Source organism: Herpailurus yagouaroundi, unplaced genomic scaffold (assembly GCF_014898765.1).
Source record: "Herpailurus yagouaroundi ecotype Mexico unplaced genomic scaffold, PumYag 184, whole genome shotgun sequence".
NCBI lineage: Eukaryota > Metazoa > Chordata > Mammalia > Carnivora > Felidae > Herpailurus > Herpailurus yagouaroundi.
In genome coordinates, this window is record NW_024412415.1 from 6,885,015 (window position 1) to 6,912,551 (window position 27,537).

Here is a 27,537-nt window from a genome sequence, read left to right on the forward strand (position 1 = left end):
AAAGAAAGAAAGAAAGAAAGAAAGAAAGAAAGAAAGAAAGAAAGAAAGAAAGAAAGAAAGAAAGAAGAGGAAGGAAGGAAGGAAGGAAGGAAGGAAGGAAGGAAGGAAGGGAGGAAGGAAGAGAGAAAACCTTTTCCTCCAGCTATGTAACCATGATGATAATAATTAGAAAACAAAACTACAAAGCCGGTTTTATTTATGTGTTCAGAAATTACACCACTAGGGGCGCCTGGGTGGCTCAGTCGGTTGAGCGCCTGACTTTGGCTCAGGTCACGATCTCACAGTTCATGGCTTCGAGCCCCACATCGGGCTCTGTACTGACAGCTCAGAGCCTGAAACCTGTTTCGGATTCTGTGTCTCCCTCTCTCTCTGCCCCTCCCCGACTCTCTCTCTCTCTCTCTCTCTCCCTCAAAAATAAATAAACATTAAAAAGAAATTATACCACTGATAAGAAATTATCTTCCAAACCCTGAACTTAGTATTGACAATAAATAACAAAATTTTCTCATAGAGTAACTGATATGTCAGGATCGTCTCCTGATGCTATTTTTGAGCCAAAATAGGTTATAGCACCAGAATGAGACTAAAATACAATATTGGGTGGAAGTTTTCAATCAAAGAGAAAAACAATAGTCTACCTAAACCATTTAAGCTATCAAGAGAGACCGGTTCTCAAGCAGCTTGGATTTTGGAATTCAGGCACATGAAACCATCATTTAATTTTCTTGCCAATCTATGGTCTATATCCTTCTACTTTATCAGAAAGTTAATCAGACTGTCTATTGAGCCCATACTATGTGCTACCACTGGACTAGATGCTTCAGGAAAAAAGAAAGTATAAAGCACAATCCGCGCCCTTAGAAATGAGATTTACTTAGATGAAGAGAGAGAAGGCCTCCCACGCAGGAAGAACAGCACAAAGAAAGGAGAAATAGGCTATGAGAGAAGGTTAAGGAGACCAATTTCTTACAGCAAGAAATCATCTTGGGTAGATAGGGTAGAGTCAAGCAGAAAAGTTGAAGCAAATAGAAAAGGCAAGGGGCAAACAGGTAGGTAAGTAACACAACTTGATAAAGTTGTGGTTAGAGAAGCCGGCAGGGTATGGGGAGGAAGGAGAGATGGTGAGTTTCTATTGGAACTTGTGTATTTGCCATTGCAATGGGTTAATCCCTGTCCCCCTAAAAAGATATGTCCAGGGGCGCCTGGGTAGCGCAGTCGGTTAAGCGTCCGACTTCAGCCAGGTCACGATCTCGCGGTCCGTGAGTTCGAGCCCCGCGTCGGGCTCTGGGCTTATGGCTCAGAGCCTGGAGCCTGTTTCCGATTCTGTGCCTCCCTTTCTCTCTGCCCCTCCCCCCGTTCATGCTCTGTCTCTCTCTGTCCCAAAAATAAATAAACGTTGAAAAAAAAAATTAAAAAAAAAAAAAATAATAAAAAAAAAAAAATAAAAAGATATGTCCAAGTCCTAACCCCAGCTCTTCCCGGCTAGGAATGTGACCTTATTTAGAAACACGATCTTTGCAGATATGGTCAAGATAAGATGAGGCCATACTGGATTAGAGTGGGCCTCAAATCCAAAGACTAGCATCCTTTTTAGGAGAGGACACACACACAGAACAGACACAGGGAGGAAGGCCATAGGAAGACAGAAGCAGAATCTGGAGCAGCGTGGCTACAAACCAGGAAATACCAGTGATGTGGGAGCCATCACAAGGCAGGACAGAGGCACGGACGAGGTGCCTCCAGGGCCTCAGAAGGAACTGACCCGGTGGACACCTCGATTTGAGACTTCTGGTTTCCTGAACTGTGAGAGAAGAAACTTCTGTTATTTTAAACCACTCAGTTTGGGCTAATCTGTTACAGCAGCCCTAAGAAACTCATGCAGGGCACCTGGATGGCTGTCGGTTAAGCATCCAACTTGGGCTCAGGTCATGATCTCCCGGTTTGTGAGTTCGAGCCCTGCGTCGGGCTCTGTGCTGACAGCTCAGAGCCTGGAGCCTGCTTCAGATTCTGTGTCTCCCTCTCTCTCTGCCCCTCTCCCGCTCATACTCACTCTCTCTCTCTCTCTCTCTCTCTCTCTCTCTCTCAAAAATAAATAAACATTAAAAAAATTAAAAAGAAACTAACGCAGCCATGTTCTGTACATGAACTGTGTGAAAATGGAAAAAATCAGACGTGACATTTCATTATTCCCTGATTCATTTATTAAAAGTACCATTTTATGCCTTCTTTTGAGGTGGCTCACAGGCCTCAAATTATATTCATTACACTGACAATTTGGAGTATCAAGAATATTGATCCCTCTCTGTCTCTCTTACTTCTCTCATCAGCCCATTCTCATATAACTGAAACACACATTAAATTCACAGAGCTGTGAATTACAAGCTTTGATACTAGGTGAAAACCAATACAGATATAATGACCAGTTAGGCCAAGCTTTCCACCGCCTGTAGTAATTTCCTATTAGTTTGTTTTTTAATTCAAAGAATTACTTTTAAAAAACACAACACTGTTTTCCCCTCTACCTTTCACTTTCATACATACATTTTTAAGGCAGTTTTCAAAAACAAGAGCATTAGGCTAGATGTTCACACATACAAATTCTGTCTCACAATAAACACACACCACTCAATAAAAGTTTATTTTCCTTTTTTTTTTTTTTTAAACAGATAATGGAGGTGGTTGAGCACTTAATTATATGGTATGGACAATGGATATGTTAAAGCAAAGACCAAAACCATTAACAGTATTTGCCAGTCATTGTGCTATGTTCTTTGCATATATTAACCCATATCCTCCTACCATTAGGATATAGATAAATAAGAAAACTGAAGCTCAATTACATTATTTATCCTTCACTCTATTTTGGTTATCAAACGCTTCAAAAACCACTATTAAAAATGTACAAATAAAATTCTGTAACACCCTTCCCAAGAAACTATCCTATGGAAATAGCGAGTTGGACAAAGATTTTTTTTTTTAATTAAAAGATCTTTATCACAGCACTACTTATCATGGTTTTAACAAAGAAACACCACAAATGTCCAAAAATATAAGAATGACTAAATGATTGGGGTGCCTGGGTGGCTCAGTGGGTTAAGCATCCAACTCTTGATTTCAGCTCTCGTCATGATGTTACGGTTCCTAAGTTCAAGCCCCACTTTGGGCTTTGGGCTTTGGGCTGACAGCACAGAGCCTGCTTAGGATTCATTCTCTCTCTCTCTCTCTCTCTCTCTCTCTCTCTCCCCCTCTCCCTCTCCCTCTCCCTCTCCCTCTCCCTCTCCCTCTTCCTCTCCCTCGCTCTCTGCCCCTCCCCTGAGAGAGCATGTGCATGCTCTCTCTCAATAAATAAGTAAACTTTAAAAAAAAGTTTAGAAAACGATTAAATAATTAAATAATTTCATGAACATAAATATGAAATGGGGCTTTCAAAGAATGTCTACTGATAAGAAAGTGCTCATATGTTATATGAACATTCATTCTTCATAACTTTCTAGGCTTTCAAAATTCTTTACTATTTTACAATGAGAAAAAATTATTTTAAAAATAATAAAAGCTAGCCCAAAGACAAAATGCTAGCGAGTGGCTGAATGAGGGCTTACACTCAGAAATATGTGATTCTAGGGGCGCCTGGGTGGCTCAGCTGGTTGGGCATCTGACTTCCGCTCAGGTCATGAACTCACATAGGGCCCCACCGCTGGCAGCACGGAGCCTCCTTGGGATTCTCTTTCCCTCTCTCTCTGCCCCTTCTGTGCTCTCTCTCTCTCTCTCTCTCTCTCTCTCTCAAAATAAATAAATAAACTTAAAAAATTAAACATAAATAAAATAAAAGGAACTATCTGATTCTAAATTTTTTTTTTCAACGTTTATTTATTTTTTTTGGGACAGAGAGAGACAGAGCATGAACGGGGGAGGGGCAGAGAGAGAGGGAGACACAGAATCGGAAACAGGCTCCAGGCTCCGAGCCATCAGCCCAGAGCCTGACGCGGGGCTCGAACTCACGGACCGCGAGATCGTGACCTGGCTGAAGTCGGACGCTTAACCGACTGCGCCACCCAGGCGCCCCAAGAACTATCTGATTCTAAAGCCCTGTGGCCCACTAACTGTTACTAATCTTATCTAAAATCCTATTTTTATCCCAGGAACATTATTTTCAGAAGAGAAATAATTTGGCACGGGCAAGTACGATTTCACAAAATAGACTATTATGACTATAGCTGTGGGTTCTTGGTTTTGTGGCACAACCTACCAGACACACAGTTCAGTTCAAATAAATGTATTATGCTGAAAGGCAACATACACCAAAAGAGTCATTACCCAGAGACAGACTGACCAGGGAATGAGGGAAGAGAATGGAGACCAGAGCTCCAACTCAGGCATTTCGGCTAGAAAGTAATTCATCCACAGTTCCACCTCCCTGGAGAAAAGGAAATTGTATGAGTACATGCTATATCCTTAATGAAGCTGACAATTCTCATTCTCTTTTGCATGCCTTTCTCTATAGTCACAGGAACACAGGACACAATGTGACCCAGCAGGCACAAAACCGCACCATAAAAAACAATTCCTTAAGAAAAGCAAAGGTTATTTCCCACACTGGACTTTAAATATTTCACGTTTCCTCCACACACATTTACAGAATACCTATTATGTTCAAAGGATTAAGACGTATCTCTGAAACACACACATTAAGATCATTTGGCAAATAAGGTTTCAAATCTATTGCCCTTCAGCCTCCACCTTTCACCATCCCTTCGTATATCTGCAAGTGTCATAGCAACGACACATCTGGTGGCAAATTGCATTTGTTGCCTGAGAGATCATAACCACAGCTATGGGACATATTTTTAAATTTTATTAAAAATTTTTATCTGATGTGAGTCTAGTTTCTTTTGGACTTCACTTATTTCAAGTCCTGAGCCTCTCTAGTTTGAATAATCAGCTAATAATCCATCAAGTCCTCAGTGTTTGCATCTTTTCAGGCAGCTCTCCATCTGTATTCCCTGCTACTGTCAAGTAACCCCAATTAGTTTAGTGATTTACAAGAGGCTCCTCTCTAAGCCAGCAAGTGACCTTGTCTGTTACTCTGCACCCACGGGCAGGCAATGCAAGACGCCGTCAAGGTTCTTAAGTATCATCTGAAAATCTCACCGTTCACACTGTCTCTGTGGACCACATTAGTGAAAATATTCTCATCTGATAAAACTTGCCATTTTTATTTTATTGCTTCATTCCCGTGAAGCTATGTCAATGAACATTGTACAGGTCAGCTGGAATAATTCACACAATGATAAACTAATTAAAAATATTTTACCTCAGGGCGCCTGGGTGGCTCAGTTGGTTGAGCCTCCAACTCTTGATTTTGGCTGAGGTCATGATCTCACGGTTCATGAAATCAAGCCCCGCATGGGTCTCTGTGCTGATAGCATGGAGCCTACTTGGGATTCTCTCTTTCCCTCTCTCTCTGCCTCTCCCCCATGCACATGCTCCCTCTCTCTCTCTCTCTTTCTCTCAAAAATAAATAAATAAACTTAAACAAAAGAAAATAAAGGTATCTTCCCTCTTCATTTAGAGAGTGATGAATATTAAGTATGCCCTTTTTAAATAATAAGATTTGTGGGGGTGCCTGGGTGGCTGAGTCGGTTAAGCATCCAACTTTGGCTCAGGTCATGATCTTGCAGTTTGTGGGTTAGAGCCCCGTGTCAGGTTCTGTGCTGACAGCTCAGAGCCTGGAGCCTGCTTCGGATTCTGTGTCTCCCTGTCTCTATGCCCCTCACCTGCTCATATTCTGTCTGTCTGTCTGTCTCTCTCTCTCTCTCTCTCTCTCTCTCTTTCTCAAAAACAAATAAATGTAAAAAAAAAATTTAATAAGATTTATGGTGACTTTGCCAAGTGACTTTGTATCCTTAAAATCCTTCAATACAACTGACCACCATCATGTCAGGTTAATACCTCCTTCCAATAATTCTACAGTTATAGCTGCAGCCTAAAGGGGGAAAAGCACCAATACACCTCATTTCAATCATTCTTGAATTATACAAATAACAAATATAAATAGAGATATTAACTTAAGGTTTTTTTTTTTTAATGTCTTTAATGTTTATTTATTCTTGAGAGAGATTGAGACACAGCATGAGCGGGGAAGGAGCAGAGAGAGAGAGGGAGACACAGAATCTGAAGCAGGCTCCAGGCTCTCAGCTGTCGGCACAGAGCTCGACACGGGGCTCAAACTCACGAACCTCAAAACCATGACCTGAGCCGAAGTCGGACGTTTAACCGACTGAGCCACCCAGGCGCCCCTTAACTTAAGTTTCTAAGGAGAGAAAGAGAGAGAGAGAGAGAGAGAGTGAGAGTGAAAGGAATATCTGAAGAATGAGGGAAATTAGCCAGGTACTAAGGCAGGGAAGAGCTTTTATGGACAAATAAACAACAAAAGCAAAGGCAAGGAGACTGGAAACAAAATAATGTGCCCTGGGAACAACAAGTAGACTGGAATTCCTGGAGTGTAAGATGAGTGGGCTGGTGAAGGAAATAGAAGCCAAGTTGTGGAATGTCACTATAAGGAGCTAGAAGGATTGGGGAGCCATGGAAGGGTTTCTAAGAGGAGAGTGACATGAGCAGAGTCACTGGTTGAGGAATAATCAGGAGCGACTAAAATGGAAGAATGAAATATAAGGCTATTCTCCCAAGAAGTCTGTGAACAGAAGAAGGAAGAAAGGCACTATAAGGTGAAAGATACAAGAAGGATGGGGCAAAGGAGCCAGTGGGAGTAAGAGACACTGAAAATAACGGAATGAGGGAGATAACTGTTGGAGTATACAGATGCTGATGAGTTTATAAGTGTTGAAATAAGAGACCTCCACCAGAGATCTCCTTCCTGCTCTAGCGGAGCACTCAAATCTAGATCTGTTACCGAGAACACCAAGTCTTCTAGTTCCTACCTACACAGCGTGAATAGTTTGAGGACCGACAGCACCTAGTAGTTTCTTAGAAAGGCAGAATCTCAGGCCCTATCCCAGACCTCCTGAATCAGAACGTGCAATGTAACAAGACCCCTAGCAGATTCACTCACACATTAAAGTCTGAGAAGCACTAATCCAGACCAACTCTGGAGAACTTTAAGGAATTATGGAGAAGAGGAAAGGAACCAGAAGACTGGAGACATGGAAAAGAGGAAGAAGAAAAATATAGCAAAACTCATCTTGCCCAACCTGACATAGAATTAATTATTGATGGGAAGGCCAGAAGTAATCATTGGGAGCCAGCCCAGATGCACTAAGAATCAATCATACCAGAATCTCCTTATTTTCTTATATCAGTCAGCCTAGGAGATATAGTAGACATGATATACCTGGCTTTCAGTAAAATATCTGAGAGGGTGTCTCCAAATGTTTTTGTAAACAAGATAAAGAAATATAACCTGAGAGTTCTAGTTAATAATTTGTTAACAATTATTCCAAAAGGGTTTTTGAATAGTAAATTCAAACTAACGTCAATGACCAGATCACTAGTCACAAGATCTCCAACCTTTTCTCCCTATACCATTCAATAATTTTTTTGAGAATTTAGATGAATGTTGAATTTAAAAAGATGATAAAACCAAAGTACTAAGCTGGGCTCCTAAACTGAATCAAAACAAGAATGATGAAAAAGAAGCATAACAGCAGTACATGAAATAAAAGCTTGGGAGTTTCAGTAGATGTTCAATTCAATATGAGTCGACATACTGATGTTAACATGAAGTTAACAGCGTACGTGAGTTCAATTCAACCTATATGCCAAACTCCCCAACAGCGCAAGACTCATGGTAAGATTATAAAGAGGCAGGGGCACCTGTGTGGCTCAGTTGGTTAAGTGTCCGACTTTAGCTCAGAGCATGATCTCACCATTTGTGAGTTCAAGCCCCGCAGCGGGCTCTGAGCTGACAGCTCAAAAATAAAGATTAAAAAAAAAAAAAAAAGGTTACAAAGGGGCAGCTAAACTAGATTTTTGCATTCTAGATCTTGAGACAGTACACAAAGATCCCACAGTCAAAATTAAAGATACCTAATATTAACAATAAAAAGGCCTAAGAAGCACACCAAATTGCAGTGGAGTAGACTTTTAAAGCTGCCCAACTGCTCCCTTGTTGTTCGTATTCTAACAAGAGATTTGCACACCACAATACTCTCCAAAGCCAAATGGCCCTGAATTGGTCCTTCTGGTCACTCACTTGCCCTCTCTGTTCTCCTTGGTGCCAGGCTAAAAATGACCCCTAACTATATTATGTGAACTCCTATATCTAAACTGCCTGTGTTTCTTTTGATAAAGACTTAGTTTCCCAGTTTGGGACTCTTGCTGCACATATACTGGATATTTGGAGGACACATTTAGGCTTAAAACATTTCAGGGACACTGGAAGGTCCACAGTGGTGGCACGTGGGTGGAATTTCAAGACCTCAATTATAGAGGCATCAAGAAGTCCCAGAAGGGGGAGCCTGGGTGGCTCAGTTGGTGAAGCATCCAACTTTGGCTCAGGTCATAATCTCCAGGTCCATGGGTTCTAGCCCCATGGTTGGGCTCTCTGCTGACCCCTCGGAGCCTGGTACCTGCTTTGGATTCTGTCTCTACCCCTTCCCTGCTCACACTCTGTCCCTCTCTCATAAATAAATAAAGATTTAAAAATTAAAAAAAAAAAAAAAAAGTCCCAGAAGAAGGTAGAGCACAGCACGACCAAAATGGGTGATGGCAAAGCAGCCAAAGACACTAGGGGTGAGTATATGACGAATCCCCAAGAGATGGTGCAAATTGTCTACATTTTTGGTTTCAATCTCAGTGGAAATTCTGAAAAAATGTCTTGAGTCTGCATAGAATAATTAGGATGACTTTGTGTTTGCCAATTTACATGGCTTCGGACAGTTCTCTCATGTTTCTTTTCGACAGTCAAGTATTCCAGCTAAACCTCATAATGAAACATTAGGTGGAGAGGCAGAGAACACACACGTACAAGGGAGGAGTCACATAACCCTCCATGGCTTTTACAAAAGGGTCTGTCTCAAAAGGCAACTGTCAGAAACCCCCCCTCTTGCCTTTTCAAATAAATAATTCTGTTATTACCTATAGGATATATATTGAGATGGAGACGGTCAGCAGGGGAGGAATTGGGAAATCAGATTACCTCATTCATAAAACTTTAAGGTAAGTTCCTTTTTCTAAGTCCGATTTGAGAAGAGGCTCGGCCTATTCATAATTAGGGTATGTATTCTCTCCACGGTACCTTCAGACCTTAAGCAACACTTGCCATTAAAAGATGGGTGGGTAGAACTGGTACCAAGAACACCAAAATTAAATTCCTACTCCCCCCCCCCCAACAACTTTCTTTGCAAGAGTAAGTCTGAAGGCAACGTTATTACTCCCCTAGAAGTTGGGGCGGGGCAGGGGGAATGTCTTCTAATGGTTCAAGCACTTATCTTAGATAACTAGTCGTCTCCCTTCTATAACCTGGGAGTGTGCATGATGCCCACCTGTCATCTCCACAGACTAAGAAGTCAGCCAGGCATCCCTTAGATCAATGTGTGTGAAACACCAGCATCAAAATCACAGAAAGTGTTCATTAAAAATAGAGACACTCAGGACTTTAAGATACAAAACAGATGAACCTAGGGGAAGGGAAGCAAAAATAATATAGAAACACGGAGGGGGACAAAACATAAGAGACTCTTAAATATGGAGAACAAACAGAGGGTCACCAGAGGGGATGTGGGAGGGGGGATGGGCTAAATGGGTAAGGGGCACTAAGGAATCTACTCCTGAAATCATTGTTGCACTATATGCTAACTAACTTGGATGTAAATTTAAAAAATAAATTAAATAGGGGAGCTTGGGTGGCTCAGTTGGCTGAGCATCCAACTTTGGCTCAGGTCATGATCTCACAGTGAGTGAGTTCGAGCCCCGCATCGGGCTCCGTGCTGACAGCTCAGAGCCTGGAGCCTGCTTCAGATTCTGTGTCTTCCTCTCTCTCTCTGCCTCTCCCCCAATTGTGCTTGCTCTTTCTCTTTCTCTCTCTCTCTCTCAAAAATAAATAAATAAACTTTTTAAAAAATCAAATAAAAAATTAATTAAAATTTAAAACAAACAAACAAACAAATAAATAAAAATATAGACACCAAGACTCCATGTCTAACCCACCAAACGAAACTTCTGATGGTGGCACTCAGGAATCTGCATTTCTTAAATTTATTTTTTAAAGGTTTATTCATTTTTTTCAGAGACAGAGAGAGACAGAGTGTGGGAGGGAGAAGGGGCAGAGAAAGAAGGAGACACAATCTGAAGCCGGCTGCTCTCTCCGAGCTATCAGCACGGAGCCCGACGTGGGACTCGAACTCACAGGCTGTGAGATCATGACCTGAGCTGAAGTCAGCCGCTCAACCGACTGAGTCACCCAGTAGCCCCAGGAATCTGCATTTTTAACAAGTAATCTTTATGCACAGGAGGTTTAAGAATCTCTGCCTCACAATTACAACCACAAAGAGAGGCAGTAAACCCATCACCGAACAGCAGGGCCAGGTTAGAAGCTACCCTTCCTAAACACCTGATGTGATCCTCACTAGCTAGAGCCCACTGACTTGCTACTAACCAGAAAAATGATTTGGTGCTCTTCAGAGAAAAGTCCCATGTACTCTTAAGAATAACAGCATCCCACAGAGAAACAGGCAGTTAACTCTCTAGCCCCTAATCCTGACCTAATGAAGCATGGGCTTCATTTTAGGGCTTCTGATAATTTGTACAATCATTGCTGCTAAAGATTTGCAGCCTTGGGAGAAGGCCACGGAAACAACGGGACAAATACAATAGGTGCTATTCTCATCAGTGAGAAGGTCTGAAAACCAAAATTTGATTATTTTGTCTCTGCTTGAGTCTCGCTTGAACTCTGTGTTCCTGGAAATTAAATTCACACTTAGGTGGACTTCAGAGAGTTATTCTTTCCTTTCCATTTAGCAGCCGTGGGAAGTGTTTCTTGCCCTAAGAAACTGCCCAGGAAGCCCCAACAAAACGTAGCTGTAATTAAAGGTGCAAATGAGCACACAGGGATACCCAGGGAATCAAGGAGTAAATATCTCAGACCCTCTAACACAAAGCAGAGATGTCCTCAAACATTCTCGCTCAGAAAATACAAAATCACTATTAATACAAGGCATTCGCTCAATTACTTTATTTGGAACAAGTAATAAGTTACTTGATTCAGAATTTTGTTTGGCAAAGGCACAATGACCTGAAATTACCTCAGTCAATGTTACTTTGGACTTCCTATAAGAGTCATCTGATGGAATAATTGAGAAAGAAGGCAACAGTATCATTCACCATTCCTGCCCTAAAGAAACCAGTTACTGGCCTTGTGGCTTAGGGTGAAATTTCAGGGGCCATGTCATGCAGGAGTTGGGGGGTTAGGGGGGAAGCACAGTGTCTCGTTCACAGAGCTTAGAAGTCATGGTGATGGGCCCTGAAAAACTGGATGAGAAGATTCCAAAATGTTTCCCCAACAAAAACAGTTGCAGATGTCAAAGAGGTATGAGCAAAACTGCTTCATAATTTTTAAATAGAAAAGAAGTATTTCTAAATTAACATACTATTTAGTCACTGGAATTGGGAAAATTTTACCAAGGCATCAAGATACCATAAATACCAGAGTAAGGTATCAGAATAAGATGCGAATTTTTCAAAGTTATGGTTCAATGGTTACAACACTTGAACTATCACCTGTCTGGAGGGTATACAAGAATAGACAGAGAGCTATGGGTGGGCACCGAGTCCTACCCACCAAGAAGAGAAGGGAGGGCATTGCCCATCTTTCCTCAAGCCTAGTGAGTAAGGGGGGGTTCAGCAAGCCCATGCAGACAGCTTTTATGTGTGTCCTCTGCAATCGGGGCTTATAGTGAATTATGACTAGTTCCTCTCTGAGAAACTTAAAGGGCCAGAGATGAGCTGATGAGTACTCAAAGAAGAAGCTACAGGGGGCAGCCTGCACTCTCAGAATTCATCATATGTGTTCCCTTGTACCAGGTGAGGGCCAAGGAGTGAAAGCAATGGCCTGGGGTCACGACAGTTGTCCAAGAGGGCCACCTGCAGGGAAAAACAGCCCTCAACAGAGAGAAGCTGGAGGTCCAGCAGCATTCAAAGGACCAAGGACAGAGTAAGCTACCAACTATGAATATGGGAAGGCATCACCACTATCAAGGGGCAAGTGACAGTCCAGAGAGTATGAACCCACTTACACCAGGATGCATCTTTATAGCTTTTTTCTGGCCCTCCTACATCTCCGTATTCCACCCCTGCATCAACCAAGCCCCACCTCAGCACCAATCCTGGAGGGCCAAGAAACCTTGGCCAGAAGCTCAAGATGGAAAAGGAAGCCAACCAGACTCTCTTGTCCGACTTCAAGCTTCTCCCAGGCAATAGGCCTGGACTGGGGATTGTGAGGAGGGGACAAGTTTTCATTTTCTATGAAGTTTGGAGCTTTGCCTCTTTCATCGGACTGCACATCTTATGTACTAAGTCAAAAGTGTTTCGTGACTTAAGAACAGAAAAGTTGTGGAGTTGCCCATATGCTTTGATTCCAGAGGGTCATGTAAAGAGAATTGAAATAAAAAGGAACAATAAACCATAGATACAGACAACAATTTGGATGAATCTCCAGGGAAGTAATACTGGATAAAAACGCCAATCCCCAAAGTGTTATTATTTTTATATATCCCCAAAGTGTTATATTATTATTCCATTTATGTAAAGTTCTTGAAATGACAAATTTATAGAAATGGAGATCATATAACTCTTGGTTGCCAAGAGTTAAGAAAAGGGTAGGAGCCAGAGGAAAGTGGATATGGTTATGACAAGGTAACAAAAAGAACCCTTGCAGTGATGGATCTGGATTACATCAATATCCTGGTTGTGATACTGTACCCAGCATACACACATACCACACGTGTACTATTGCGGGAAACCAGGTAGAGGATACACTGCACGCCTGTATTATCTTCTAAAACCGCACATGAATCTACGATTAGCTTAAAATAAAAAATTAAAGTTTTGAAAAGGTGCTGAAAGCTGTGTATGCACAAGTGGATGGAACAAGTGATGACCAGCCTGCACTGCATCGATGCACATTCTATCAGCTGAAGATGCTCTCTTTCGTAAAACCCACTGCATTCAATGCTGTGCAACAATCGGGGTTTTCAACCTACTATCTGCCCACTGCTTTGGTGTAGTAGCTTATTAGGGCTGCCAGAACAAAGGACCAGAAACAAGATGGCTTAAAGCCACAGAAATGTCTTATCTTGCAGTTAGATAAGATAGGAGTCTGAAATCCAGGTGTTGGCAGAGCTGTGCTCCCTCTGACACCTGCAGGGGATCCCTCCTTGCCTCTTCCCCACTTCTAGCAGCTCTTCAGTGTTCCCTGGCTTCACAGCCATGAAATTCCAAACTCTGCCTTCATCCCATAGTGTTCTCCAGCACATAGTGTTCTCTGCCTTTTTTTTGGTCTTTATAAGCACACTAGTTGTGTTGGATTAAGGATCCACCCTACTCCATTATGACCTCATCTTAAGCAATGACATCTACAACAGCCCTATTTCCAAATAAATATGGTCACCTTCTGAGGTACCAGAGGTTAGGACTTTTACATATCTTTCTCTCTCTCTCTTTTTGGTGGGGAGGGCACATAATTCAACCCATAACACTTGGCTGAGTGAAAATATCCTATTTGTTGTTTTCAGACTTCTTGAACACTCCCACCCGTCCACTGAGCTTCCCGGATAGACAGGAGGAAGGAGTATTTCCAGAATAGTTGGTAGAAACTCACGGGCACCACTCTGAGCTCACACAGCTAGGAGCCATCTGTCTCAGTATAAACAGTCAAACGCCACCTGTAGCTCCCTGATGACAACACTATCTCTCAGCCACTCTCCCATAGGCTGGGTCATGCCCAAGCTGCTTCAAGCAATAATTTTGAGTTTGTCTCGGATCCAAAAGCTTTTAAAGCTAGAGTGAAATCCCCACACACATTATGCTGCCTGGTTCAAAATGCTGCCTGTCTGATTTCATAGACTCACTCTTAATCAGGCTATAACTCCTGTCCTTGTGAATTTCCTATCAAGAGACCTGCTGTCCCTCCAAATATCTGGCTTCTGTGAGCACTCTCCAGGCCACTGGATATGATTATGTGTGGCTGAGTCCTGGCTTTGGGCAAAATTCATGTTCTTTTCCAGAAAGCTCCTAAGCTGCATGCAAATCAAGACAGTGGCTATTTAATTCTTGGTTCTGGTTAATGGTCCCTAAGCATTTCACTCAATTAACTAATCAGTACTTACTGAGCACCAACTACATGCCAGGTACCATTCTAGATGCTAGTGAATGAAACAAACTTTCTGTCCTCGTGGAGGACATCCTGCATCCTAATGGAGAGGATGATGTGATAAAAGTGAAGGGGGGACTAGTTTAGGTAAGCTATCTTGGAGAGGGTGACGTCTGAGCTGCAGTTTAAAGAAGGAACACACGCCAGCCACAGAACACACCTAGGGAAGAATATTCCAGGGCAGACAGAACAGCAAAGACAATACCACAGCCTTTAGTAGTATTTAAATTTTTTTTCAACGTTTTTTATTTATTTTTGGGACAGAGGGAGACAGAGCATGAACAGGGGAGGGGCAGAGAGAGAGGGAGACACAGAATCGGAAACAGGCTCCAGGCTCCGAGCCATCAGCCCAGAGCCCGACGCGGGGCTCGAACTCACGGACCGCGAGATCGTGACCTGGCTGAAGTCGGACGCTTAACCGACTGCGCCACCCAGGCGCCCCCTTTAGTAGTATTTAAATTGACATGTTAGGGGCTCCTGGGTGGCTCAGTCAGTTAAGCATCCTACTTCGGCTGAGATCAAGATCTCACAGCTCGTGGGTTTAAGCCCCATGTCAGGCTCTGCACTGACAGCCTGGAGCCTGCTTCAGAATCTGTATCTGCCTCTCTCTCTCTCTTAAAAATAAATAAACTTAAAAAAATTTTAATTGACATGTTAAAGAAACTGAAAGATGGTTTGGAAGCTGTTGGAGGATAAGTATCTCTGCTTTGCTCCTCTCCATCTTCTGCCACTTGTTCTGTGCCTTCTGCCTTTATATTATCTGTTTAACGTGACAATGCCCACAAGAGTCTGGCCCAGGTTCTTCCTTGCACTTGGAGCCTGGACCTCATACTAACAAAGCCCCTGTTCTCCCCTCCATGCCCTGGGCTTGGGTCAGCTGAGGATACACATTTCACCCCCACAGAAGGATTCTGCTTCGACAGTCCTGAGAGCTGGACATTGGCCATGGTGAATTTGAAGGAGAAAATGCAGAGCAGCCCACTTCCTCAACCATGGACCAAGCAAATGTCCAGGACTTCATCCACACCCTCCAAGTGACTGGTGAGGGTTGTTCCCAGGACTCACCCATAGCCTTGTCCCATGACCTCCCAAACTCTCTTAGAAACAACTCAAGAAAGCAGAAGCCAGTTTATAACCCAGAGACTTGAGCTCAGGGCTCGTCTAACAGTGGCAACTTTTCCCTCTTCTAACACAGCCAGGTTTTTTCTTGCTACTAGGTTTTTGTATCAATTAACTACCAATAACGATGTGTAAGTAACCGTTGGTTTTTTCCACAAAGATGTTTAACAGAGAGAGAAAAAGAATGAGGCTAAATGCTGATTAGGAACAACTCCCACAGTATTTCCTGGCCCAGTAAAATTTCTGGCCTTCTGCCTCTGCACACACATGGGCTTTAACACCCCATGGCTTTCAGTCGCCTTTATTTTCCTGGACCTGGATACAGCCTTCCACTGCTGACCTCTTGACCTACCAGACTTACATCCTGCTCCTGCTCAATTCTCAGGGCTCTGGGTTTCAGTAACTCTTCCTTCCTGGGCATCAGACTTCCAGGGCACCAGGCCCTGCCCGGCTGTGAGTGTGCTAATCAGCAAGTCACTATCCCTCTGAATCTGTTTACCCAAATGATGGATATGCATGGAAAGAAAAATACTACATAAATATATAGGTATATGATAGATAGATAGATAGATAGATACATAGATACATAGATACATAAATACATAGATAGATATACAGACAGTATAGATATACTTAGTATAGATATAGATACCAGGATAGTTTTATCGTGTGTGACAGGAACATCAAGTTTGTCATCCAAGTTTAAGCAAGAAAAACCCTGAGACTTTGGGTTTTTCCGTTCATGTAATTGGGAAATACAAGCTCTTCCAGGGACTCCCACAATATCATGATGGTTTCTCTCTCATCCTCTCTCCCTCCTCCTCCCCCTCTCTTCTCTCACCCTCATGTCTGCTTGTCTGTCTGCCCTCATTCCCTCCGAAGCAGACAGCTCCTGGCTTCCTTCATCCCTGCTTAACAGCCCCTTTGGAAAAAGGCTTTTCTACCAGCATCTCTAATGTCAAGTACTCTGACCAAGCTTGGAACGCATGACCATCCCTGAACTAATCAGTGAGGATAGGGAAATAGGATCCTGGGACCAGCAAGGCCTGGATCGTGTGCCTACCCTTGTCTCCCAGGGTGGGAGGCTCTACTGAGCACTGGGAAGGATAGTCACATAAGCAACCACATGAAGTACAAAGCGGCAGATATTAGTTTGATTCGCTAAATATTCATTCCATAATCTTTCAACCAGCTGCTACCCTCTGCTATAAAGGCTGGAAAGCTAAAAATACTACTTTTCAGAGCCTTGCAGTTATGGTACAGGCTTATGATCTATATTCTGTCCAGAAGATGTTCCCAAGCAGACATGATTTATGTGAGGTGGTGGCTGGGTGCAGTGATCAGGTTCTTGTAAATACAAAAAACAAACAAACAAAAAAGACAGATGCTTTGGTTGTAGATCTGGGCCAGCTATGCCCTAGGGTTCTAGAGTTGAATCCCTCGTCATTGGTAGTATATGACAATAGCTTCATAAATTCAGCTAGAACCAGTGGTATGACTGTGCATATTTGAGTGTCCCTGGTTCCCAGACTCTCCCATAATTTCTGAAAGTAACCTAATATCCTGTAATAAATTTCTTTCTTCATAAACTGGCTAGTTTGATGTAGAAGTACAACACCTTGCCCTGCTGCATTATGCAAAAATGTGCACATTATGTCCCACCACGAGACAGTAAATACTTGCTCCCTGAGCCGCGTTCCCTCCCCCAAAATAAAAACATTAAAAGACTCAGGGTCCACTGTCTAGTTCTGGTCCACAAAACAAATGAAATCTTGAGACTTTCCTATAAGTCACTGACTCCTAATAAAAACAACTTTATTGATTCACAACCTTATTGACTCCTGCGATGCTGACGTGACACCCTCTTAGAGGTTGTAACACTCGTGTAAGGTAACTACTTTTTTCCCCACAGCAAACACAGTAATTACAAACATGGTAGTCTTGTGGCTGCTTTTAAAAAAATTTTTTTTTCAACGTTTTTATTTATTTTTGGGACAGAGAGAGACAGAGCATGAACGGGGGAGGGGCAGAGAGAGAGGGAGACACAGAATCGGAAACAGGCTCCAGGCTCCGAGCCATCAGCCCAGAGCCTGACGCGGGGCTCGAACCCACAGACCGCGAGATCGTGACCTGGCTGAAGTCGGACGCTTAACCGACTGCGCCACCCAGGCGCCCCTTGTGGCTGCTTTTAAATACCTGTTGTACATTTCAATTGGCAATAGTCCCTCTAAAATCTGAACGCCCTTTACAAGTCAGCTTTGCAGGTAAAATGTTTCTCTTTACTGAATGCTTTTGTAGCTGTGTCTTCTTTTGACAATAGGCTCTGTTGTTTGCAACTAAAATCCCTGATGAATACTGGAAGGGAGGCTCACTGATAGACGTGCACACGTTATAGAGGGAGGGCAGTGTTATGTGGGGAAGAAAATGTGTTGAGAAAACAAAAACAGAAAATGTCGCTATACTATTTCATGAGGTTATCGTGACTGAATGGAACAATGTGGTTTATGCTATACACTGCAAAACCCAATGTAAATGTAAGGCAAAAGGAATATTCTTAACTGGTAGTTACCACACTGGCTGGTAAGTCAAGGGTACCTGCACTGCACGGGAGACACCCATCTCCTACTAGCAAAACCTTCCTAGTCTTTCCTCATTAAAGACCCTCTTTCCTAAACTGCCCACATGTAGTCTTCCTAGATGAGACCATTATTTGTTTTGTTTTTTTTATTTTTTTTTAATGTTTATTTATTTTTGACAGAGACAAAAACAGACTGCGAGTGGGTTAGGGGCAGAGAGAGAGGGAGACACAGAAGCAGAAGCAGGCTCCAGGCTCTGAGCTGTCAGCACAGAGTCCGACGCGGGGCTCGAACTCACGAGCTGTGAGATCATGACCTGAGCCGAAATCGGACGCTCAACCGACTGAGCCACCCAGGCGCCAACGAGACCATTATTTGTAAATCAACACTGCATACAGAGTCATGTGTCCATGCAATAGGCATTGACTAAGCATCACTGGCAAAAAACTTCACGATCACAGGTCAGCGACAGGAGCACCAAAAGAACAGACAGGAAGGGAGTTTAAACTGGATACCCAATTCAGTGTAGCCATCAGCTCTTGAAGACATGGGAGAGAATGGCATGAGGAGAGGCATCAGAGGAGATTCAAATGTATGTGAACATTTTTTTTTTTAAATTTTATTTAATCTGAGAGAGAACGTAGGCACCGGGCAGAGAGGTAGAAAGAGAATTCCAAGCAGGCTCTGTGCTGACAGTGCAAGCCCACGCGGGACTTAAACTCACTAACAGAGAGATGACTAAGCCGAAACCAAAAGTCAGATGCTTAACCGACTGAGCACCAAGGCGCCCCAGAAATAATATTTTTTAATCCAAGTCCAAAACTTTTAATAAACCATTGTTAGAAATGTATTTAAAGTGCTAAGGTGCCTTGATATTTGTGGATTAATCTGGAAGTTTTTCAGAGTGGCTCAGATTTGATGAAGCAAGATTTCACTGCAGGCCAGAAAAAACTATTTTCTGGGGCACCTGGGTGGTGCAGTATGTTGAGCCTGAGTGGGTCCAACTCCTGATCTGGGCTCAGGTCATGATCTCACAGTTCAAGTGAGTTCAAGTGCCACATCCGGCTGTGTGCTGATGGTACAGAGCCTGCTTGGGATTCTGTCTCTCCTTCGTTCTGCCCCTCTCCTGCTTGTGCTCTCTCTTATTCTCTCTAAATACATACATACATACACATACATACAAACTTAAAAAGAAAACTGTTTCCCAGGATTCCTCTGAATCAAGTGTGGACACCAATCAAAACATCACTTGAGTCCAAGCTGCCTGGCTGCTTGGTCAGTAGAGCATGTGACTCTTGATCTCAGGGTTGTGGGTTCAGCCCCACACAGGGTATGCAGATTACTTAAAAATAAAATCTTCAAAAAATATACATATTGCTTAAGTCCATTTGAAGGCATTTTCCCTGAAAATTGCTTGCAAATGCAAAAGTAGCGTATCAGAAACAGGTACTTAGATCCATATGGGTCTCAGTACTCTTCTTTCCAAACATCCATTTCACCTTCGACTGCTTTACTCCCTCCTGGTACCCTCAAAAGACAGGGGCCTCCTGGGGTGCCTGGGTGGCTCATTCGGTTAAGCATCCAACTCTTGGTTTCAGCTCAGGTCATGATCTCACAGTCTCATGTGTCCCAGCCCCACAGGGCTGTGCCCTGACAGTGTGGAGCCTGCTTGGGATTCTCTCTCTCCCTCTCTCTCTCCCCTACTTGCGCTCTCTCTCTCTCTCTCAAAATAAATAAATAAACTTTAAAAAACAAAGCCGGGGCGGGGGGGGGGGGGGCGGCAGGGAACCTGGGTGGATCAGTCAGTTAAGCATCTGACTTCGGCTCAGGTCATGATCTCGTGGTTCATGAGTACAAGCCCCACGTTGGGCTTGCTGTTGTTAGCTCAGAGCCTGGAGCCTGCTTCAGATTCTGTGTCTCTTTCTCCGTCTGCCCCTCCCCTGCTTGCACACTGTCTCTCTCCTTCTCAAAAAAAATAAATAAACATTTAAAAAAATAAATAAACAAAAGACAAGGGGGCTCCTTCCTCCACACCCAATTCAAATCTGTGTATCATCAATAGTCCAATAGTCCATTAGTCCATTTTGGACCAATAGTCCCTTTTGTCTTCCCTAAATAATTGTTTTAAAATATGCTACTATTAACCCTAACTTATTTCAACACAAATGTTTGCTTAAAAAAAAAAAAACAAAAAAACAGACTACTAGTTTGAACCATATGAAACCACAGTAAAATGTGGTCAAAGGCCAAAATGATATTGGAAACATATAAACAGATATACACATTCTTAATGTTTTTCAGACTAAACTTTCTTCAGTTCCCCTTCCCTCATTCCACTTACCGACTTATTTTCCTTAATCTTCTAAGGTATTCCTCCTCTGACCAGATGTCACCACCCCACTTGACCATGACCTAACTTTTGGTTACGTATCTCCTAGAATCCTGTCTAGCAATCACTCCACCTTCCGCTTTTGTTGGATTCTGCTTATTCTACAACTCCAGATTCTGGCAACATGGCAGAACTTGGAAGACTGCTATGAAGACCTAGAAATGCCGGATAAAACAGAAGACAAGCACGGAGACTTCTTGGGATTCTCTCTCTCTCCTTCTGACCCTCTCCCTGGCTCACTCTTTCTCTCTCTCTAAAATAAAATAATGAAGAAAAAAAAATTTAGATAAATTGGACTTCATCAACCTATAAAATCTTTCATTTAAAGGACGCCAAAAGTAAAATGAAAAGACAATCCACAGGAGAAAACTTTGGCAAACCATGTATCAACAAGAATCTAGTGTCCAGAATATATAAAGAACGATTACAACTCAAGACAAAAAGACAAAAAACCCAACTTAGAAACGGGCAAAAGAGGGGTACCTGGCTGGCTCTGTCAAAAGAGGGTGTGACTCTTGAGCTCAGGATTGTAAGTTCAAGCCCCAGTTGGGTGTGGAGATTACTTACATAAATAAAACTTTTAAAAAATGAACAAAAGATCCTAATAGACAAATCTCCAAAGAAGATATGCAAGTGGCCAAAAAGAGCATGAAAAGATGTGCAACATCACTAGTTATTACAAAATGCAAATCAAAACCACAATGAGATACCATTTAATGCCCACTAGCGTGGCTATAATCAACAAGACAATAACAAATGTTGGCAAAGATGTGGACAAATTAGAACCTTCATATGCTGCCAGTGGGAATGTAAAATGATGCAGTCACTTTGGAAAGCAGTCTGGCAATTCCTAAAAGAATAAACTTAGAGTTACCATATGACTCAGAAAGTTCACCCTTGCTATATACCCAGGAGAATTAAAAACATTAAGTCCACACAAAACCTACACAAATGTTCAGAGTAGCATTATTCATAGTGGTCAAGAAGTGAAAAGAACCCAAATGTCCATCAATGGATGAATGGATAAAGAAAAGGTGATATATCCATAAAATGGAACATTATTCAGCAACAGAAAAGGAATAAAGTATATACTACAACACCAATGAACCTTGAAAACATTATGCCAAGTGAAAGAAGAAGCCAATTACAAAGAACATACAATAGTATGGCTCCATACATATGAAATGTCCAGAACAAATTCACTGACACGGAACACAGATTAGTGGTTGCCTAGGTCTCAGGGTATTGAGGGAAAATGGGAACTACTAATGGGTACATGATTTCTTTGGGGGGGTGATAAAAAAAAAGTTCTAGAATTAACAGTGATGATGGCTGCTTAACTTTGTGAATAAATTTAAAATCACTGAATTATATACTATAATTGCGTGAATTGTGTAGTGTAGAAATTTTACGTCAATAAATCTACTATTGTAAGTTTTCACAGAATTCAATTTCCAGGAAGAATTAAAAAGTGGAAGGCTATACATTGAAGACCTAGTAAGGAGAAGCATAGTGTTACCAAAAGTGTTTCATGCAGATGAAGGTCAGATGGATTTTCTGCACCTAATATCCTACATTAGAAAAGAATAGGTGGGAATGCGTACATCACATGGAAATCAAAGACAACGTGAGAGAATTTGAGTCAATACGTTATGAGTTCACGTACTATCACTGGCTGATAACAACTGACTTCACCATTTCAAACTTCTTAGGTCAATCCAAGACATCTTACTCTTGATTTCGTCTACTAGGTTTCCAGGCATGCCAAATACCAAAACAGCAGGTAGAATAAGGCTGCTGATATCACATTATTATTGGCTATACCTATAGTTAGGTAAAAAATCATCCTGTATAATCATGACTCCTAAGCACACACTAGTATTAGCACTGTTTCTAACAAACTTTTAACGAAGGAACTGCAAGAATTAGCCAGCTGTTATCTGGTTCATTTCGACCAGCATCAAAAACAAAAGTATATTTCTGTCAAACAAGTTCCATAAACATTGTTGGTGCCCCATATGGTTTTGTTGAAAGACTTGTCAAGTACAAAGACTTGGTTTTGTTGAAAGACTGTTCATGAACAATCATGAGCAAAAATGGTGTCTATCCAGGTCATCTGTCAAACTAGTAAGACAGTTCCCTACATTTCCTTTGAAATCAATACTTCAATAAGCATCTCAAGGTATCAGGCCATCGACAAGATGGACCTCCACTTAGGGTCATCAATTTCATACTATAGACCATTGGTAAGGAAGGAGATAGCTTGTTGGCTATTTTCCACAATGCTCATTCTCTTTAAGTAAGAGCAAATTCATTTATAAAAATCTCCTGCCTCCAATCATGACAAGCAGATGCCTCCAATTTGTACAGGGGGCGGCTAGAGGTAATAGGCTAGTTAACAGCCACTGACCTTTGTCAGGTGAAAGCACCAGAGAGTAGCTGAGCTTTCCACGCACTTGGACTGTGAATCCCAAGAGTGGGAAAAAGGGAAAGAAAGATCAACTATGAGGAGTTAGATCCAAAACACTTCTTGGAAATGGTGATTTCATATCCTGCTGAGTCTTTGATTTCATCCTGTTCAACACTAAAAGTGTTGTGTGCCTATATTTACTAAAGGGGACTCTAAATTACTTCACTCTTTCAAGAACTACAGCGTATCTGAAGATATCCCAAGATGTTGCATAAAGAAGGCCGAGAAACACTAGTTTACACAAGCCCTCAAAAGGCATTATTTGAAAGAATATCATATACAATTCCTGACTTCATTTTCAAAAAGCAATTAATGTTCCCTAGGGCTGGAATATTACAGTTCTCCCAAATTGGGTTTTTTCCTCAGACAGGGCAAATAAAGTTTCCAAAAAAGAGTGCAAGACATCAGCAGCACAAAGGAATTATTTTCCCCTAACAGCGGGCCTCTGAAAATTCTAATGAAAAAAAAAAATCTATCGAGGCAATCTAGGAAGTAAGTCTGAATTTGATTAAAGGGAAAAAAATAAAAGTAAAACTCATTTGTCTGTTTGAGGACAAGAGAACAGATTAAATAAGCATCTCATGCGATTCCAGATGCTGTTCCATCCTCCACTTACTTTTCAGTCTTACAGATTCTTCCATGATAAAGTCTTTTATTTTATTCCTAATCTAGGATTTTGCTCTATTTTTTTTTTTAAGTTTTATTTATTTTTGGGACAGAGAGAGACAGAGCATGAACGGGGGAGGGGCAGAGAGAGAGGGAAGCACAGAATCGGAAACAGGCTCCAGGCTCCGAGCCATCAGCCCAGAGCCCGACGCGGGGCTCGAACTCACGGACCGCGAGATCGTGACCTGGCTGAAGTCGGACGCTCAACCGACTGCGCCACCCAGGCGCCCCTCTACTTTTTTTTTGAGAGGGAGTACTTTATGAAACTATGCTTCCCAAGTTTACTTGCCCTGCAACTAAATGTACACGGCTTTGCAGCTTAAACTCTGGCATTACTTAGGAGGATTCAACTACATAGGTATGTTTATACAGGTCAAATCCTCAGAAAACAATTAATAGTAGTAAATAAGAAGTACACAGGCAATGTTATGATTCAGCTAAACTTTTAAGGGAACCTGAAATGCTTTCACTTTTGGACAAGTTCTCTAACTTGTGACTTGAATAAATTTAACCATATTTATAGTTTTTCTGAAAATAAAAGGGAACAAATGGAATCTTCTCTCTCCTTGGAAGGCCAAGTAACATGGAAGGGAAAAAATATGTCCTCCTTGGCCGAGTGAGGCATAACTAAAGATCAAGGGGGAAATCCGTCTCCTCTTGGGAAAAACCCACAAATATTGTTCTTGCATGTCAATTAAAGTGCTGTAGGGGCAGGGCGCACCTGGGAGGCTCAGCAGGTTAAGCAACCAATTCTTGATTTCCGCCCAGGTCATGATCTCCGGGGTTGTCTGGCTGTATGCTGGGCACAAAGCTGGCTTAAGAGTCTCTTTCCCTCTCCCTCTGAGCCTCCCTCTCTCTCTCTCAAAAAAACAAAACCAAAACCAAAAAAACAAAAACAAAACAAAAGATGCTGTGGGAGAAAAGAGTTGATATAAGGGCAGATTTACCTAGGATTTCTGAATCCAATGTAATTTACAAAAATAGAAGGTAACTGGAAGCAGAACTAACATTTATTAAGTGTGCACTCTTGTGCCCTTCACATACATGCTGTTTTCTATTTCAAGAGTACTCAAAATTTTGGAGTCAAACTATGGGAAAATTTCTCCCAACACCATCTTTCTTCATGGTTGAAGTTACCAATGATGGGGAAAACAAAGCAAAATAAAAATACAGATATAGATATAAATGTTTTAGATATATAGATATGTTTAGATAGATATAGATATATCCCTGCAGAAATAAAAATGCAGCCACTTCTACTGCCTCCCCAATAATCTACACTTTAAGCAAATGTGACAACACTAAAATTTAATTCCCAATAATCTACAATTCATTGTGCATAGTACCTATTAGGTGTTCAGTATTTGTTTGTTAATACTGAAAATAACTGGTAGACACAAGCCTTTTCTTTGTTAATGTGCATGTATCATTTTCATAAAAATACATCCCCCCCCTCTCTCTCTCACACACACACACACATAGCCACACTGATGTCTAATCCTGAAAATGCCCTTATGAGAAAATGTGGAAGATAAATATTATGATAGAGTAGGACAGGATGATGACAATTAGAGAAATAATGAAGGGAAATTCCAAGCACTTAAAATCCTTCCAGTCTTTTTGATGTCACGTATCTTGGTTGCCATGGAAACTCACAGGTGTCTGCAAAAAAGTAATCTATTCCTACTTTGAAACTTTAAGGCTGCTTTTGGCCATAATATCGCACATAATCACATCTTTTTACATCTTTTAAATGCCACATCAGAAAATTTACATTTGAAGGGAAGCCACATATGTACAAGTAATATGCAACATGTTCAACTAACCTCAACAGGAATGAATATTGTCATCATTTATCATTTAAAGAGTAACTACCAGAAGTACAGGTAATTCTCATGCTAGCGGACAAACGTTTTTTACTAACCACTCATTTCAGTTAGTTGAACAAGTATACCTAAATCTGTCAGTGGTGTTTTGAGGTTTTTATCCTGTCTTTATTTTGCACTTCAAACAAAACACAGGTAGAGAAATAGACTGGGATTTGTTGTTTGGGGTTTCTAAAAATATCAGAAGGCAACAGAGATGAACTCCATTTATCAGCAAGCAGGTCGGTGATCTGAAGCCAGCCATAAAACACGCACAAAATAAGACTTTCACAATAATTCTGTATATAGGAATAGATGGTAGTGCAAAACACATCAGTCGTCAGTAACAAAACAGAATCTTTGTTGCTATTTGTAAACAAGAGCTCGGGCCACCGCGCCCACCTGGTATGATGGGCACAGGGTTGTGTTCTGCAAGAGTCGCCCTGGGAGGCGGACCTCCGCCTGCACCAAGCTCGGTCCTCAGGCCGGCCGGGATAAAGCCCTACCAGAACTCTTCTGCTTCCAGCTTGGGGGCTGGAGTCGACGGTCCCTGCCTAACTTCCCTGCAGTTACCCGGGCATTCTTAAACCCCACTATCTCCACTTTGCCAGGCACTCCGAAACCCACGGCGGCTCCGGCGACCCCCGATCCCGTGCCCTCTCCGAGCCTGTGCGCTCAGGGAAGCCCACCCGGGAGGCGCCCCCGCGGGTGGCTTACCGAGCAGAGAGCCTATGAAGATGACGACCTGCACGGTGGTGGTGAACTGGCGGTACAGCTGCACCTCGCCCAACTCCCCGAGCGCGCTGCGGTTGGCGCCCCCAGCCTCGGCGCCGGACGCGTTGCGCGGCTCGCTGGCGTTCCTGGAGATCCAGCTGCCGTTGTGCCCCATAGCGAGGCTGGGGTTCCGGCTCTGATCGTCGCCCGCCCGTCCGCCCACCACGGAGCCCCGCCCGGGTCTCTCTCGCCCCGGGTGCGGAGCAAAGCGCGGGCGCCTGGTGGAGTCCTGGAGAACCCGGGGCAGCCGCGGGTCCCCTCACGTCTCCACATCGCCAGCCCCGCCGCCTGGGAGGCGGGGAGGGGGGAGATCTAGGCCGCGCCCCAAGCCGGTTCCCTCCTGGGTCCCAGTCAGCAACCACATGGAGGCGGCGTGGTCTGAGACCACTGAGCTGCGTCCGTCCCTCCTCCCGGGTAGTCAGCGCCGCCAAGCTCACTCAGCAGAGATGGAAACACGGGAGGCATTTGAGAGTCAAGGAAGGCGCTCCCCGCTCTCGCCGCCCCCTTCAACTTCTCCTTCCACGCCCCGAGGGCCGGGCCATCCCTCTCGAGTCCCAGCCGACTGACCCGCTCGGCCTCTCTCAGAAGGAAGAGAACATTTGGCTGAAGCCGTTTTTGAATCCTGCTGGCTTCGAGGGGCTGGATGGCGATGGGAAAGCTGCGAAATACCCCAGCCAAATGACCGGAGCTCCGAGGGGACCCCCGAGTCCCCGACGGCACCCACGGTCTGGGCGGAATGCCCTGAATTTACGCGCAACAGCCTCGCCCTCCGCGGCCGGCCGTCCCCCAGGACGCCCGCGAAGTCTCCTCTGGCCCAGCCCCTTGTCCGGGGATCCGACCTCCCGCCTCGGTGCCAGCGGCAGGGACCCCCTCTTACAGCCCCTTTGCCTCTGCACGACCCAGAGCCCCCCTTCGTGGCCCTGCTCCCGCCTTTGCTACCGGGAGAGACGCTCGCGGATGCTCGGGAACAAGGGAGAACGCGCCTAGAAAGTCAAGGAACCGTCTGCGCGACAGCCCGACTGCCAGCGCAAGCCGGGGGCAGAGGAGGGCGCGCGGCCCGCGGGGGTGGGGCGGTCACGTGACGCGCGACTCCGCCCCCCACGCCGGAGGGGCCGCAGGGATGGCGCCATTTTGGCCATTCCGAGAGTGATTGCCACGGCTGAAGCGTGGGCAGCGCGGAGGATCGTCCTTTGGCTGCGGTGGACGCGTTCAAGGCGCTAACCGGGTTTCGCTTTATTTACTCCTGTGGTTACGGCCCCCTGTAGCGTCAGCAGGGGGGCTGCGTGAGAGGCCCA

At 43.4% G+C, this 27,537-nt stretch overlaps 1 protein-coding gene across 1 annotated transcript in view; it reads right to left on the reverse strand.

Moving 5' to 3' along the window:
* The window catches only part of GPR176 (G protein-coupled receptor 176), a 127,832-nt gene extending 101,103 nt beyond the window's left edge, over nucleotides 1-26,729 (reverse strand). The window contains exon 1 of the mRNA XM_040492258.1: nucleotides 26,186-26,729. Within this exon, the coding sequence (XP_040348192.1) occupies nucleotides 26,186-26,357 (172 nt within the window). The 5' untranslated portion in view covers nucleotides 26,358-26,729. The remainder of the gene's footprint in view (nucleotides 1-26,185) is intronic.
* Between the last annotated feature and the right edge of the window lie 808 nt (nucleotides 26,730-27,537).